Below are 12,295 nucleotides of genomic sequence, written 5' to 3'. Positions count from 1 at the left end.
CCATCACTCCAGAAACTATTCCCATCACTCCAGACTACTCTCCTAAATTAACTTTTCCTGACATTACCAGCTCAAAACGGTCTTTTGAACGAGTTGAGACTTCGTCGATTATTATCTTAGCATTCCCATCAATTGGAATAGAAAAACGTGGTTTTCTATGAATATATGTATAGCGCTGTCCGCAGTTTTTCTCGTTTTTTAATTAAAAAATCATAAATTGTGTTGATTTTTGCTGTTAAAAAGACATCACTAAACACACGATATCTTGACCTCCTTTTGAATGTAAAACTTGCTGACGGAGCGAACCGTTTGGCTCGGGGCGCTAGTCAAACACCCTCAAGTGCCAATGAGAGAGTGAGCCTCTGTAGGAGACGCAGACAATGCTCCGTCCCTCTTGCTCATTTGAAAATAAATCATTTTGTTTGCTATTCTTTCGTTTATCAGTGTTTTATCATTTTTCGTGATTTTTCGTGAAATTTTAATGTTTTATTCATTTAATTCACAAATATTCAGATAAGAAACGAAATGGAGGGTCCTATTCCGCCAAGAAGCAAACCGCTGTCGTATGATGCCTTGAAATCGGTTATCAAGTCAATGAGCGTCGAAAAAAGGTACATTTGTATAATTTAGGCTCTATTTTTTGCATAGTTTTCTAAGAATAATTTGAAAATAGCTCTACAACCCAGCTTTTTGAAGTAAAAAATGTTTTAACATGATTTTGAATCGAAAATACACAATTCTTGCTAATTTTTATAGACACTGTCACGAAACATCGCCAAACATCAAACATGACTAAACAAACAAAAAAAGTTTCAAAATTAAAGAAAAAAGTTCGTTTGGCAATTTTATAGGCATTTTTGGACGTTCTTGAAAAAGCAGTGTTAATACCGATTTACATCATTAAAATAATGTTTTTCACCGCATAAAAGTGAAAAAATTAAAGAAAGTTAGTGTTTCAGACGAGAAATCCACATCAATCTTCCGAGCCTCCGTACCATCAATTCCCTTCTTCCATATACCATCGAACATGTGGAGATCACACCGAATTATTCATTACAAATTAACGGAAAACTCTGGGTTTTTCACAAAAAGCCAGAACAATCGAATCCAGATGATGTTGATCCAAATCAGACAACTATCTCGATTGTTGATCTTGATACTGGAAAACGTTCTCGAGATTTGCATGTGAACAAATCTTGTGATGAGGCATATGAGAAATTGTTTAATGTCTACCTCAAAAATGGTTCCACTATCCAAGGCTTGAATTTATCTGGTGTTCCTAATTTTTTGTGTAAAAGAGAAGACCCAGACGGTTTGAAATTGAACATCTCGAAAATTTGGATGACACTTGAGATAGTCGACGAGTTTGATTCCTTTATTCGATTTGTGAATTTGGACAATTTGGAATATATTCATCTTTCAATCGTAAATGAAGACAATGAAGGAGGAGAGTGCTTCGGAATGCTGGAGAAGCCAGCGGTAGGTCCATTATTGTCTTAAAATAAATTTTCAAAACCTTTTCTCAGATTATCAACTGCAAGAGTCTCGACTTGTTCTTAATAGTTTCTGAAACTCCACCCATCAACTATTACACCGGTCTCAGAAATCAAACTCTGCTATTATATGATAATAATTTCAGCGTCAATGATCTTCGTATGTTGATTGAGGTGAATACATCAAACATAAGTCTGAGACATATATACATTTTGAATTTCAGAACTGGAAAACCTCCGATCGACCAATCGGCACACGTTTCTGTTTATACTCATATGAAACTGATGCAAACGACATGTTCAATTCTTTGGAACTGCAAGACACTTTTCCCGTTGAAATTCAATGGTTAGTTTCTTTATTTCAGCTTTGAAAGTCAATAAGCTCCCACTGGGTAACAGCGATGAACCTCGCGAAAACGCGCTCCGTTGATACGAGAGACGCGTCGCCTCGAACGGAATAAGCCGCGACGCGGCGGACGGCGCTGGACCCTATGAGAAATATGCTTTTTCCACTGAAAACATAATAGAAAATTTTTTTTTTAAAGAAAATAGTCAAAATCAACTAGAATTACATTTTCCTGTTTCAGAAAACACTATTTTTTATAAATAGACACTAAAAAATGCGACAGAGCATTTTAAGAGATTTCAGACAAGGAAAACTATGAGAATACTCACAATTGGTGACATTTACAACAAAAAACTTTCGAGCAACAACAATTTTTTATTATAAAGGAAAAAAAGCAAAGCAAAATTTGAAAAATTGTTAATAATTTACATTAAAATTTGAAGAAGCGTTGTTGAAGTGAAGTTGCGCCGAAGATTTACAATTTCAGTAGAAAGATAAGGCGTAGAAGAAGAAACCTGAAAGTTTTATTCATGAAACTACGGGAAAACTGACCAATCGGAAGTTATACGTGGAAAAAATAACCTGAAAATTTCGCCTCGACTTGTATGATGATTTTGTCCATTTTTGCTGCATTTGATGGCTGAAAACATATTTTTTCGCTTCTGTAATATTATTTCGAACGAAAAACCAAGAAAAAAAAAAAAAAAAAAATTAATTTTAAACAGCAAAAAACGAAGAAAATTGAGATTTTTCAAAGAAAAACGAGCTTCGCGGCTTATCACTATCAAAGGAGCCGCGACGCGCACGCAACGCATCTCTCTCGGTGTCGATTTACGAGATTGAATTTGAGGTTCATCGCTGTTACCCAGTGAGCTCCCTATTTCAGTGACTTAACCGATAAGCCAGGAATCGGTATTAAAATGGACAATAATCGGGATCTAGTCTTGTATCAAGGTCAACATCTGATTAGAAGTAGGTACAGCCCAGCACTAAAAATGGAAGTGATTGCAAGTGGATTGGCCTGTATAAAACTATATTTTACTACTAGCTACTATTAGCAATAAATCGCCTTTTGTTTTTTTTGGCAACCTTGTGAATAGGCTCATGAATTCATTTGATTTTCATAATTGGATTTGCATGCTGTTTTACTACTTGCTTTTTTATAAATCCCAATAAAAATAGATCGATAATGTAAACCAGAGAACAAAACCAGAAGATTCATTTCGTTATAATTTCAATGCATTACGTCTATGTATTTTCGCAATCGTTGAAAATGCTAAGATTATCATCTACGGAGTCGAAGCCGCCATGGATCGTTTGAAAGACTGCTTCTCAGGCAAATCGATATTAATATAACTAGATGCTGGGTCAATCTAGCAGGAAAATGGAGCCTAGCTAGACACATCGTCAATCTAATGACAGTGTAGCTATAATACAGCACTATTGCAAGTGAATATCAACCAGTCGGTTAACGCAGCCTAACGGCTGCTCAACCTCTTTTTCTACACCACCCGTGTTGAAAATTTAAAGAAATGAATTCATTTGAAGAATGAAAATGTTCTATAATTATCTCCCCCGTGAACTCCTATTTCCCTATTTCGGAAACAAAAGCTACTGAAAGGCTTGAAAACCACGTTTTTTCACCTAGTGACCTAGTCGAGACCTATTCTAACTAAAAAAATAGACGGACATCATTAAGAGAAAATTTCTGATCTTTTGGTCCAAATTTGAAGAAAATCGGTTCAGTAGGAAGGGCGGTAGGATCGGCGACAGACACACAAACATACAGCCGTTTGCGTTTGTTAATAGTAAAGATCTAGAAAAAGTAAAAGCTTTCATAACCTCATCTTTCTAGAAACCACGCACGTTCCACTGCTCGTTTGGTACGCCGACAGTGATACTTTGGGGAGTTGGTGAAAACAGTTGGAATTCGGATGATTTCAGCATGAAAAATAAAACTTTCAAGGAACAAATTGACAAAAATCGGATAAAACCATCGAATTTTGTCATTTTTGAGACAGAATACCTATTTTCAATGTAAATCGCTGAAAAATCGTGATTTTGGTGTCAAAAATACACAAAATTGCGCTAAGAAGCAGCAAAATTTTTCATAATGTATTCTTCTGTAATTTCTCTCGATATTTATGAAAAAAAAACAGCAAAAAATCTTATTTTTTTCGTACCGCCCGTATCATTTCTAGATTCATAGTGATTTGTGTTTTGGAGAAACTACAGTACTCCGAGTTTTAGATTAATTACTGTAATTAATGATCACTAATCACCTTCTGATGTTTGATGTATCAAAGTCTTAAAATTTCAGTTTCGATTTCCAAATTCACATTCTCATCACTATTCCGAGTTCCCATTCCCACCATCTGCTTCCATTTGAATAAATGAAAAGTAGATTTTTTTCCTGAGGCTTCACTTCTAAACACTTGAAAATAAATTTAATTGCTTGTTAACATTTATTCATCTCCCAAATTCATTTTCTCCAAAGAGAATTAAGGATTCAGATCGATAACCACTGGGAGACCAAATTTGTTACAATCCATACAATTTATTATCTCATAGAATTTGTTCAGAACTCGATCTCTCTCGGCTATACCGCATGCATTCTTAATTCTGGCGAACTGCAGAGACAGGCCGAAACTGGCGATGTGCGTTTTATTACAAATAGAATAGTTGACGGCCGAAGACTGAAAAATGTTTGATTTTTTTATCAGAAAAAGCGGTGGGAAAAACTCACTTCAGCGGTCAACTCTTGGAACATCTCTACAATTAGTTTATAGATTTCTGGAACGCCAGACCATTTACCAAGGCACTCTTGATTGAACACACTTTCATTATTGACAATTCCAAGTTTTTTGACGCAGCTTGGAGTTGCTCCAACTGGCTGACGAGTTGTGGCAACAGTAGATCCCAAATATATATCAGAAGAAGGATTAATATCGACAACCAGTGGGAAACCAAATTTGTTGCAATCCATACAATCTCTCAACTCATAGAATATCTTCAACACTCGATCTCTCTCGGCTATACCGCATACAGCCTTAATGTCAGCGAAACCTTTACTCATGGACCAGCCGAATCTGTATGTAATGTTACAAAAAATATAGTCGATTTCAGAATCCTGAAAAATGTTTGATTTTGACCAGTGAATAGTGGGAAAACTCACGTTAGAGAGCGAAAGTTGGAACACAGTTTCAAGAGCTTTATGTTGAGAACTCTTGCCGAAAATTTTACGATGGCATTCTTGATTGACCACATTTCGATTTTTGATGATTCCGAGTTTTTGGGCGCAGCTTGGTGCGGGAGTTGTAGCAACGGTGGCTGGAGTTGTAGCAAAAGTTGCGGGAGTTGTAACAACTGGTGGAATAGTTGCAGGAGGAGTTGTAACAATTGGTGGACGAGTTGTTGTTGGAATCGGTGTTGTTGTTGTTGGAATAGGAGTTGTTGTGGTTGTTGTTGTGGTTGGGATTGGTGTTGTTGTTGTTGTTGTCGTTGGAATCGGGGTTGTTGTTGTTGGAATCGGGGTTGTTGTTGTTGGAATTGGAGTTGTTGTTGTTGGAATTGGAGTTGTTGTTGTTGGAATTGGAGTTGTTGTTGTTGGAATTGGTGTGGTTGTTGTTGTTGTTGGAATCGGAGTTGTTGTTGTAGTTGTTGTTGTAGTTTTTGTTGTTGTTGGAATCGGGGTTGTTGTTGTTGGAATCGGGGTTGTTGTTGTTGGAATCGGGGTTGTTGTTGTTGGAATTGGAGTTGTTGCAACTGTTATTGTTGGCACAGTTGTGGGAGTTGTTGGAACCGTGACATGAGTTGTGACAACTGGCGCGTGAGTTGTAGCAATTGTTGCAGGAGTTGTTGCAAGAGTTGCGGGAGTTGTAACAACTGATGGACGAGTTGTGGCAACAGTTTCGGGAATTGTAGCCAAAGTTGCGGGAGTTGTTGAAATAGGAGTTGCAGTTGTTTCAACAGGTGGGCGAGTTGTTGAAATTGTTGCAGGAGTTGTGGGGAAAGTTGCACGAGTTGAAACACTTGTAGTCGACAATTGATCAATTCCAACACTATCATGACCAATTTGGACACCACAAGTATCCAGAATTTCAGAAGAGTTGCCAATGTAGCAGGCAGCCACGTTCGGGGTACAGAATTTCTGAAAGTTGAGGGGGTTTTGGCGGAAAAATAGAGATTTTGAGGGGAAATAGGGGTCAGGAACGTTTCAAAACGGGAGATTTGAGTTTCTGAGGTTGAGAGCTTTGAAATGAGCTACATATTGCCTGTGTTTGGAGATTTTCAATTTTTCGACCACGCGTTGCGGTCGCGTTGCGGTCGCGTTGCGGTCGCGGCGCGGTCCAAAATAAAAGTTGAGCAAAACCCATCGATATGGGTTTTGCTCATTTGAAAGCTCTTGACGTGCTGAGCTCAATTTTTGCTATGAAAAACGTGTCAAATCCCTCTAACTCACCTTGACATCAGCACAATTATTCGAATTTCCAGTCAAAACCGTTTTGGAGTTTCTAGATGTCTCCAAAGCCGTCGAGCAGTGATGTGCTGGCTCAGTGAAGCAGATTCTGTCGGGAGTGACACGTTTTTCCGGTTGAGGGTCGGTTGGAGCAGAATATGAGGGCCCGAGAAGGGCGAAAAAGAGGAGAAGAATATTCCAACGCATTTCCAGAAAATTTCCAGGAAATTTCCAGAGTCACCGATCGGGACGGGCGTCTGGAGGAAGGAATGAGGAGGACTGGTGACTGGGGGATGGGGAAAGAGGTGACGGCATGGAAAAGATGAGAAACACCGAAAAGCGGAGATGGGAATGGGAACACGGAATAGTTTTGAGAATGTGAATCTGGAAACCGAAACTGAAATTTTAAGATTTTGATGCATCAAACATCAGAAGGTGATCAGTGATCATTAATTACAGTAACTCATCCAAAATTCGGAGTACTGTAGTTTCTCCAAAACACAAATTGCTATGAATCTAGAAATGATACGGGCGGTACGAAAAAATAAGATTGTTTGCTGTTTTTTCATAAATATAGACAGAAATTACAGAAAAATACACTTTTCGTGCTTCTGAACGAAATTTTGTGTATTTTTAACACCAAAATCACCATTTTACAGCGATTTACATTGAAAATAGGTATTTTGTCTCAAAAATAACAATATTCAAGTCGATTTTTGACAATTTTTTACACTGAAAATCCAAATTTTTTAACCGAATTAAATAATATATAAATAGCAATTGCAGAAAACTTAAATCGAGATGTAGAATTCAGTCACTTCCCACAATGCCAGTTGCAGATGCACTTGCCATAATCTCCATTTCAAACACCCATGGATCATGATTGAAGGGATAAGATACTTCACTATCACCCACATACTCAGCAAATATCACCAGACGTCTATCATCCCCCATTTTAATAGTGACGCCGTCAGTGTAGTAGTGATGTCTGAAAGAATGATTGATCATTCGGAATCAATCGGACAAATAACTTACTCTGGATGTTTTGACTCAATCGCTCCAAATCGCTGCTTTAAACGCTCAAAAATTGAATCAACGTCTACGTACTGTGTCTGATACAAACTGAAACGTGTCCCTATCTCACGGCCAGTTATAATCCAGTTCTGAAACACAATTTTCGTTGTTTTTCTTCGTTAAGTGATTGTGGCTTAATAGGCAAAGAATGGTCCCAACCGCAAAGAATGGTCCCAACCGCAAAGAATGGTCCAAACTTTTAAAATATTTCAGCAAAACTAATTTTCACGTCCCTTTTTACCTACGCTCATGAAGGGCCCGGGGCCACTTGATGATTCACACTGTCACTACATTCCAGAGTTGCGCGGAAGTGATTTTTTCTAAAACGGAAGTCGGAAGTCGGAAGTAAAATTTCTAATCCGGAAGTCGGAAGTCGGATGCTGGAAGTAAACTTTTGAAAACGGAAGTCGGAAGCCGTAAGTCGGAAGTGAAAAAACGCCCGGAAGTCGGAAGTTGGAAGTCGGAAGTAGATTTTTTCGCAAAGATTCAAAAACTCCTGGAAAAAGTTCATAAAATTCGCGAAAATCAGTGGAAAATTAGTTTTTGGCTGAAGAAAAGCCTATTTTCTGTCCTTTTAGAACATTTTTCCTTGTATTTCTGCAAAATATACTTTTCGGAAATTCCATCGTTATGGAATGACGGAAGTCGGAAGTAAGCATCCGAAAACGGAAGTCGGAAGTAAATTTTTCAAAACGGAAGTCGGAAGCCGGAAGTCGGAAGTGAAAAACAGTCGGAAGTCGGAAGTCAGAAGTCGGAATTCCGCTCAACTCTGCTACATTCATTCCTGATTAAAATTTCGCTGCTCGCCCCCTTTTTTTCTCCAAGTATGACAATGAAACAGAAGAATTTATTGTATCTCCCAGAGAGATATCAATTTTGAGGGACCATTCTTTGCCTATTGAGCCGTAATTGTTTACCTCCACCAGTTTGTCCAAATCATCAATTGAAAGTCGAGAGTTGTGTAGCCAGAGGTGTTGGTTTCTAAGGCGGAAAAGTGGATCAATCGATGGGGATAACAATGTTAATGTGAGTTTTTCGCAGGTTTTGATCTACAAAAGAACGTAATTGCAAACCGGGCTGAAACGGGCCGACATGGGCCAGCGCGTAACTCGCGTCAAAATGAATATTATGAGCTGAAAAATATACAAAAATGTAGATCTCGACGAGTTCTATGTCCGTGACCTACTACGGGCCGGATGTCTATTCAATAATGCGCCGCGGGCCAGGAAAAAGTGCCAAAAACGCGAAAATGGGCAAAAAAGGCCATTCTAGCGCGGCCCGCGGCACATTAACTAATAGCCATCCGGCCCGTAGTAGGTTACAGACATAGAACTCGTCGAGATCTACATTTTAGTATATTTTTCATCCCATAATATTGAGTTTAACGCAAGTTACGCGCCGGCCCGTGTCGTCCCGTTTCGGCCCGGCTGACAAGTATGCAAAAGAATGCTCCAACAGTTTCAAAGTGACATTACTCACCTCTGGCTTCTCGAGCATACTCGAAATATTATTCGCTGCTAAATGTTCTATCATCACACTTCTCAACGCCTTCAAATCAATGAATCTTCTCAGTTGTTCGTAATTCTCCGTAGAACCTCTCTGAGTCGGCAACTCCAAATTTGCCACTTTTATCTTCAACTCATCTGAATTTTTCTTCTTCAAAAACGCTGGTATACCAACAAGGGTAAGCGTTCCTCTGACAACTGTCCCATTTCTGATGTAGGCGTCGAATAGTTGTTCGAAGACGTCATCAGGCGATTGATTTAATCGACGAGTTGGTGCACGTTGCTCTCCAAGACTGATTGAAACTTCCGTTTCATCTATCACAGGCTCCATTTCATTTTCTCTCTGGATTCTCCTCCCAACGGTCCATTTTCTATTGTTGATTACGAGAGTATCGTTGGAGATTTTCACTTTTTCGAGCTCAAAAGGGAAGAGACAGTTGATGGTATGAAGGGAAGGAATACGGTGGTGGATTTGCTCTCTGGAACGATAATGAAATGTTAGAAGATTACTCTGGATGTTCTAGGTTTTGGCTGTCATTGGGACGTGTCGAAACTATTACATTTCGATGCATACCCGCAAACCGGGGCAACACGGGCCGGCTCGTAACTCGCTTCAAACTCAATATTATGAGCTGAAAAACATACGAAAATGTAGATTTAGATGAGTTCTGTGTCCGTGACCTACTACGGGCCGGATGGCTTTCTGTTAATGTGCCGCGGGCCGGGAAAAGTGCCAAAAAAACGCGAAAATGGCCAAAAAAGTAATCTAGATCTACATTTTGGTATATTTTTCAGCGCATAATATTGAGTTTCAAGCGAGTTACGCGCCGGCCCGGGTCGGCCCGTTAAACAAGTATGTTTCGATGCCTTACTTGTTGAAATGTCATGATTTCAAAGCATCTCTTTTTGAAAAGTATGGTTTTGAAACGTCCCAGAGCCTAAGCAATCACCATGACTAAGAAAATTCATCGTGATTCTAGTTCTTCACTTGTTTCATTTGGGTTTTGACTCGTTCCAGAGGACACAACTACAATTTCATTTCTAAGACGTATTCCACATACACCAAAAGGGAAACAATTAACAAGGGAAGTTCATGGCGAGGCGGGCTGAACTTTTTCTATAAATTGGACCTCAAATACTTTGCTGATTCCAGAACTGCAAAAAAATCAGCTAAATGCTCACGTGGACCGAGTTATGAGCCGTCAAATTTTCACTATTAAAAGCTATTTCCGCGCGTACCGAAAAGTGTACCTCCTCAATTCCCAGTTTGACGGCTTATAACTTGGTCCACGTGAGCATTTTGCTGATTTTTTTTTTGCAGATTTGGAATCAGCAGGGTCGAAAGTATCTATGGTCCATTTTATAGAAAAAGTTCAACCCGTCTCGTCAGGAACTTCCCTTGTAAGAGCGGATGTTGATAAAATTAAATGTTAAATATCAGCAATTCTCCGCTATCGTTGATTTTTAATTACAGATTTCAAAACCTCACCTTATCTCCAAATTCAATGATTTAACCACTGCCTTCGAAGCATCATAAGATAGTGGTTTGTTTCTTGAAAACACTATATTCTTCATTTGGGTCTATGCTCCAGGGGGTACAATGCTCAAGGGGACAAAGGGGACATTTACTCTTGGGGGTACGTAGTTGATGCTCAAAGGGACAAAGTCTCAGAGGGACACATGCTCAAAGGGACACTAAGTTGTTGGATTGGAGGGGGCCCCAAGTTATACTCAAGGGGACAATGAAAAATTCTCAAGGGGACAACAGTTTATACTCAAGGGGACAACAGTTTATACTCAAGGGGACAACAGTTTATACTCAATGGGACAACAGTTTATACTCAAGGGGACAACAGTTTGTAGTCAAATAGATAATGAGAATGCTGGAAGAGAGAGAAAAGAACTTACTAGAATAGTTAATATTTATCAACACTAGCATCTTTTTTTCAATCATTGAAAGGTGTATCATTACGTCTGCTATCGGAGAGTGGAGAACGTGATGACTTTAGTGTCACAATTATTCGTCGAAATAATCGATTTTGAACTATTCATTATTATTTTAACGTTTTCCTTTTCCAATTCTTATCTAATTACAGTACATTATAATGAGATTTTGCTCATTTGTTGAACAATACTGTATGATTTGTCCACTATTGTGAGCTACGGAAGTATCGAAATAAAGCAATGGAGTAAACTGTCTGATGGTTTTCTGAAGTTTTGGTTTATCTAGATGAAATTTCAATTCAACTGAAAACGAACAGAAATCGCAACTGTCGCCGTCTATCATGAAGACTTTCAACGTACTGGCACACAAACGTTACATTTTTTTACAAAAACTTGAATTTCAATGCTGAAAACTCCAGAAAGTGACTATCACACAATCGAGAGTTTTTGGGTTGGTAAAGAAAAACAAAACGTTTCCTGAAGTGATCTGTAAAATTATGAGAAGCAATAAAGATTATTATAGAAATATGAGATTTACAATAGATTTAAAATTTACTAGATAGTTTATTCAGAATTACATAAACCGACAGTTTTGGACAAAAACTATTGCCCGAAAAAATTAAAACAAATCTAGGAGAACGATTGAATTAGTGGTGAATTGGAGCAGCGATGACCTTAACTGCGTTCCTCTCAGCCGAGCGATTTCAGCCTTTCTGTTCTTTCTGGTTCCAGTTGAAAAAGAAGTACATTCCATCGTAGCTAGCAAGGGCGGCACGGCAGATGTTGGCTCTTCCGAATTGCTCATGAAGGTCAACGAGACTCTCTGGGTGTGGATTGCCAGATTCCACGGACAGTATCAGCCATCTTGTATGAGCCAAGACTGAAAAATGAGAAATTTTCAATATTAACCAGCCAAAGCTAAAGAAAGACACCAGTAACAACTCGTTCCTGATTGAAACGACGACTTTTACTTTTCTTAGTTTCGGAGGTCGTCACAATTCTTACCTGGAGAGATTTTCCGATCATCTGAGAACCTCCCTTAGTAGATCGACTCTCCTCCGGTTCCGGTTCCACGAGTGAAATCTTCTCCTTGAATCATCGAACGATTTCTGCGAAGATCTGGAACGAAACAAATAAAAAACTAGACAACCGGAATATTAGCATTTCTCACCGAGCCGCATGGAGATGTCGAAGAAGTTGCACTCATTCGGAGGAGCGAGGAGTAATCGCTGAAAATAATTCGTGTTCAAGAAATGAATAAGAGATTATTGAATTGAGAGAAAACGAGATGAGAGCGGCAAAAATCTTCAAAAAATGAGAGAAACAGGCCAAAAGATCAATAAAAATAGGCCGGATATATCAAAGAATAGGCAAAAAAGACAAAAAATTTTAGGATTCTAGCGGAAAAACAACAGAAACACCTTAAAAATAATAAAATTCTCAAGAAAACTTCCGAAATTCTCTTTAGAAATGA

At 38.7% G+C, this 12,295-nt stretch overlaps 2 protein-coding genes across 2 annotated transcripts; both read right to left on the bottom strand.

Annotated features, from left to right (window-relative positions):
* Positions 1–4,340: 4,340 nt before the first annotated feature.
* On the bottom strand, positions 4,341–6,505 carry GCK72_007912 (uncharacterized protein; the record flags this gene model as incomplete). Its single annotated transcript, XM_003097461.2, has 4 exons — positions 4,341–4,535; positions 4,586–4,969; positions 5,015–5,989; positions 6,302–6,505. 4 exons carry the CDS (start codon positions 6,503–6,505, stop codon positions 4,341–4,343), a joined length of 1,758 nt encoding a protein of 585 aa, XP_003097509.2.
* A 603-nt stretch (positions 6,506–7,108) lies between these two features.
* GCK72_007911 (uncharacterized protein) lies at positions 7,109–10,452 on the bottom strand (the record flags this gene model as incomplete). The annotated part of the gene is made up of 4 exons (XM_053726531.1): positions 7,109–7,286; positions 7,334–7,461; positions 8,852–9,356; positions 10,367–10,452. The coding sequence occupies 4 exons, from the start codon at positions 10,450–10,452 to the stop codon at positions 7,109–7,111; spliced, it is 897 nt and encodes a 298-aa protein (XP_053590725.1).
* Positions 10,453–12,295: the final 1,843 nt, after the last annotated feature.

Source organism: Caenorhabditis remanei, chromosome II (genome assembly GCF_010183535.1).
Source record: "Caenorhabditis remanei strain PX506 chromosome II, whole genome shotgun sequence".
Lineage (NCBI taxonomy): Eukaryota > Metazoa > Nematoda > Chromadorea > Rhabditida > Rhabditidae > Caenorhabditis > Caenorhabditis remanei.
The sequence above is the reverse complement of the archived record's forward strand: the minus strand, read 5'-3'. Positions and strand labels throughout refer to the sequence as shown.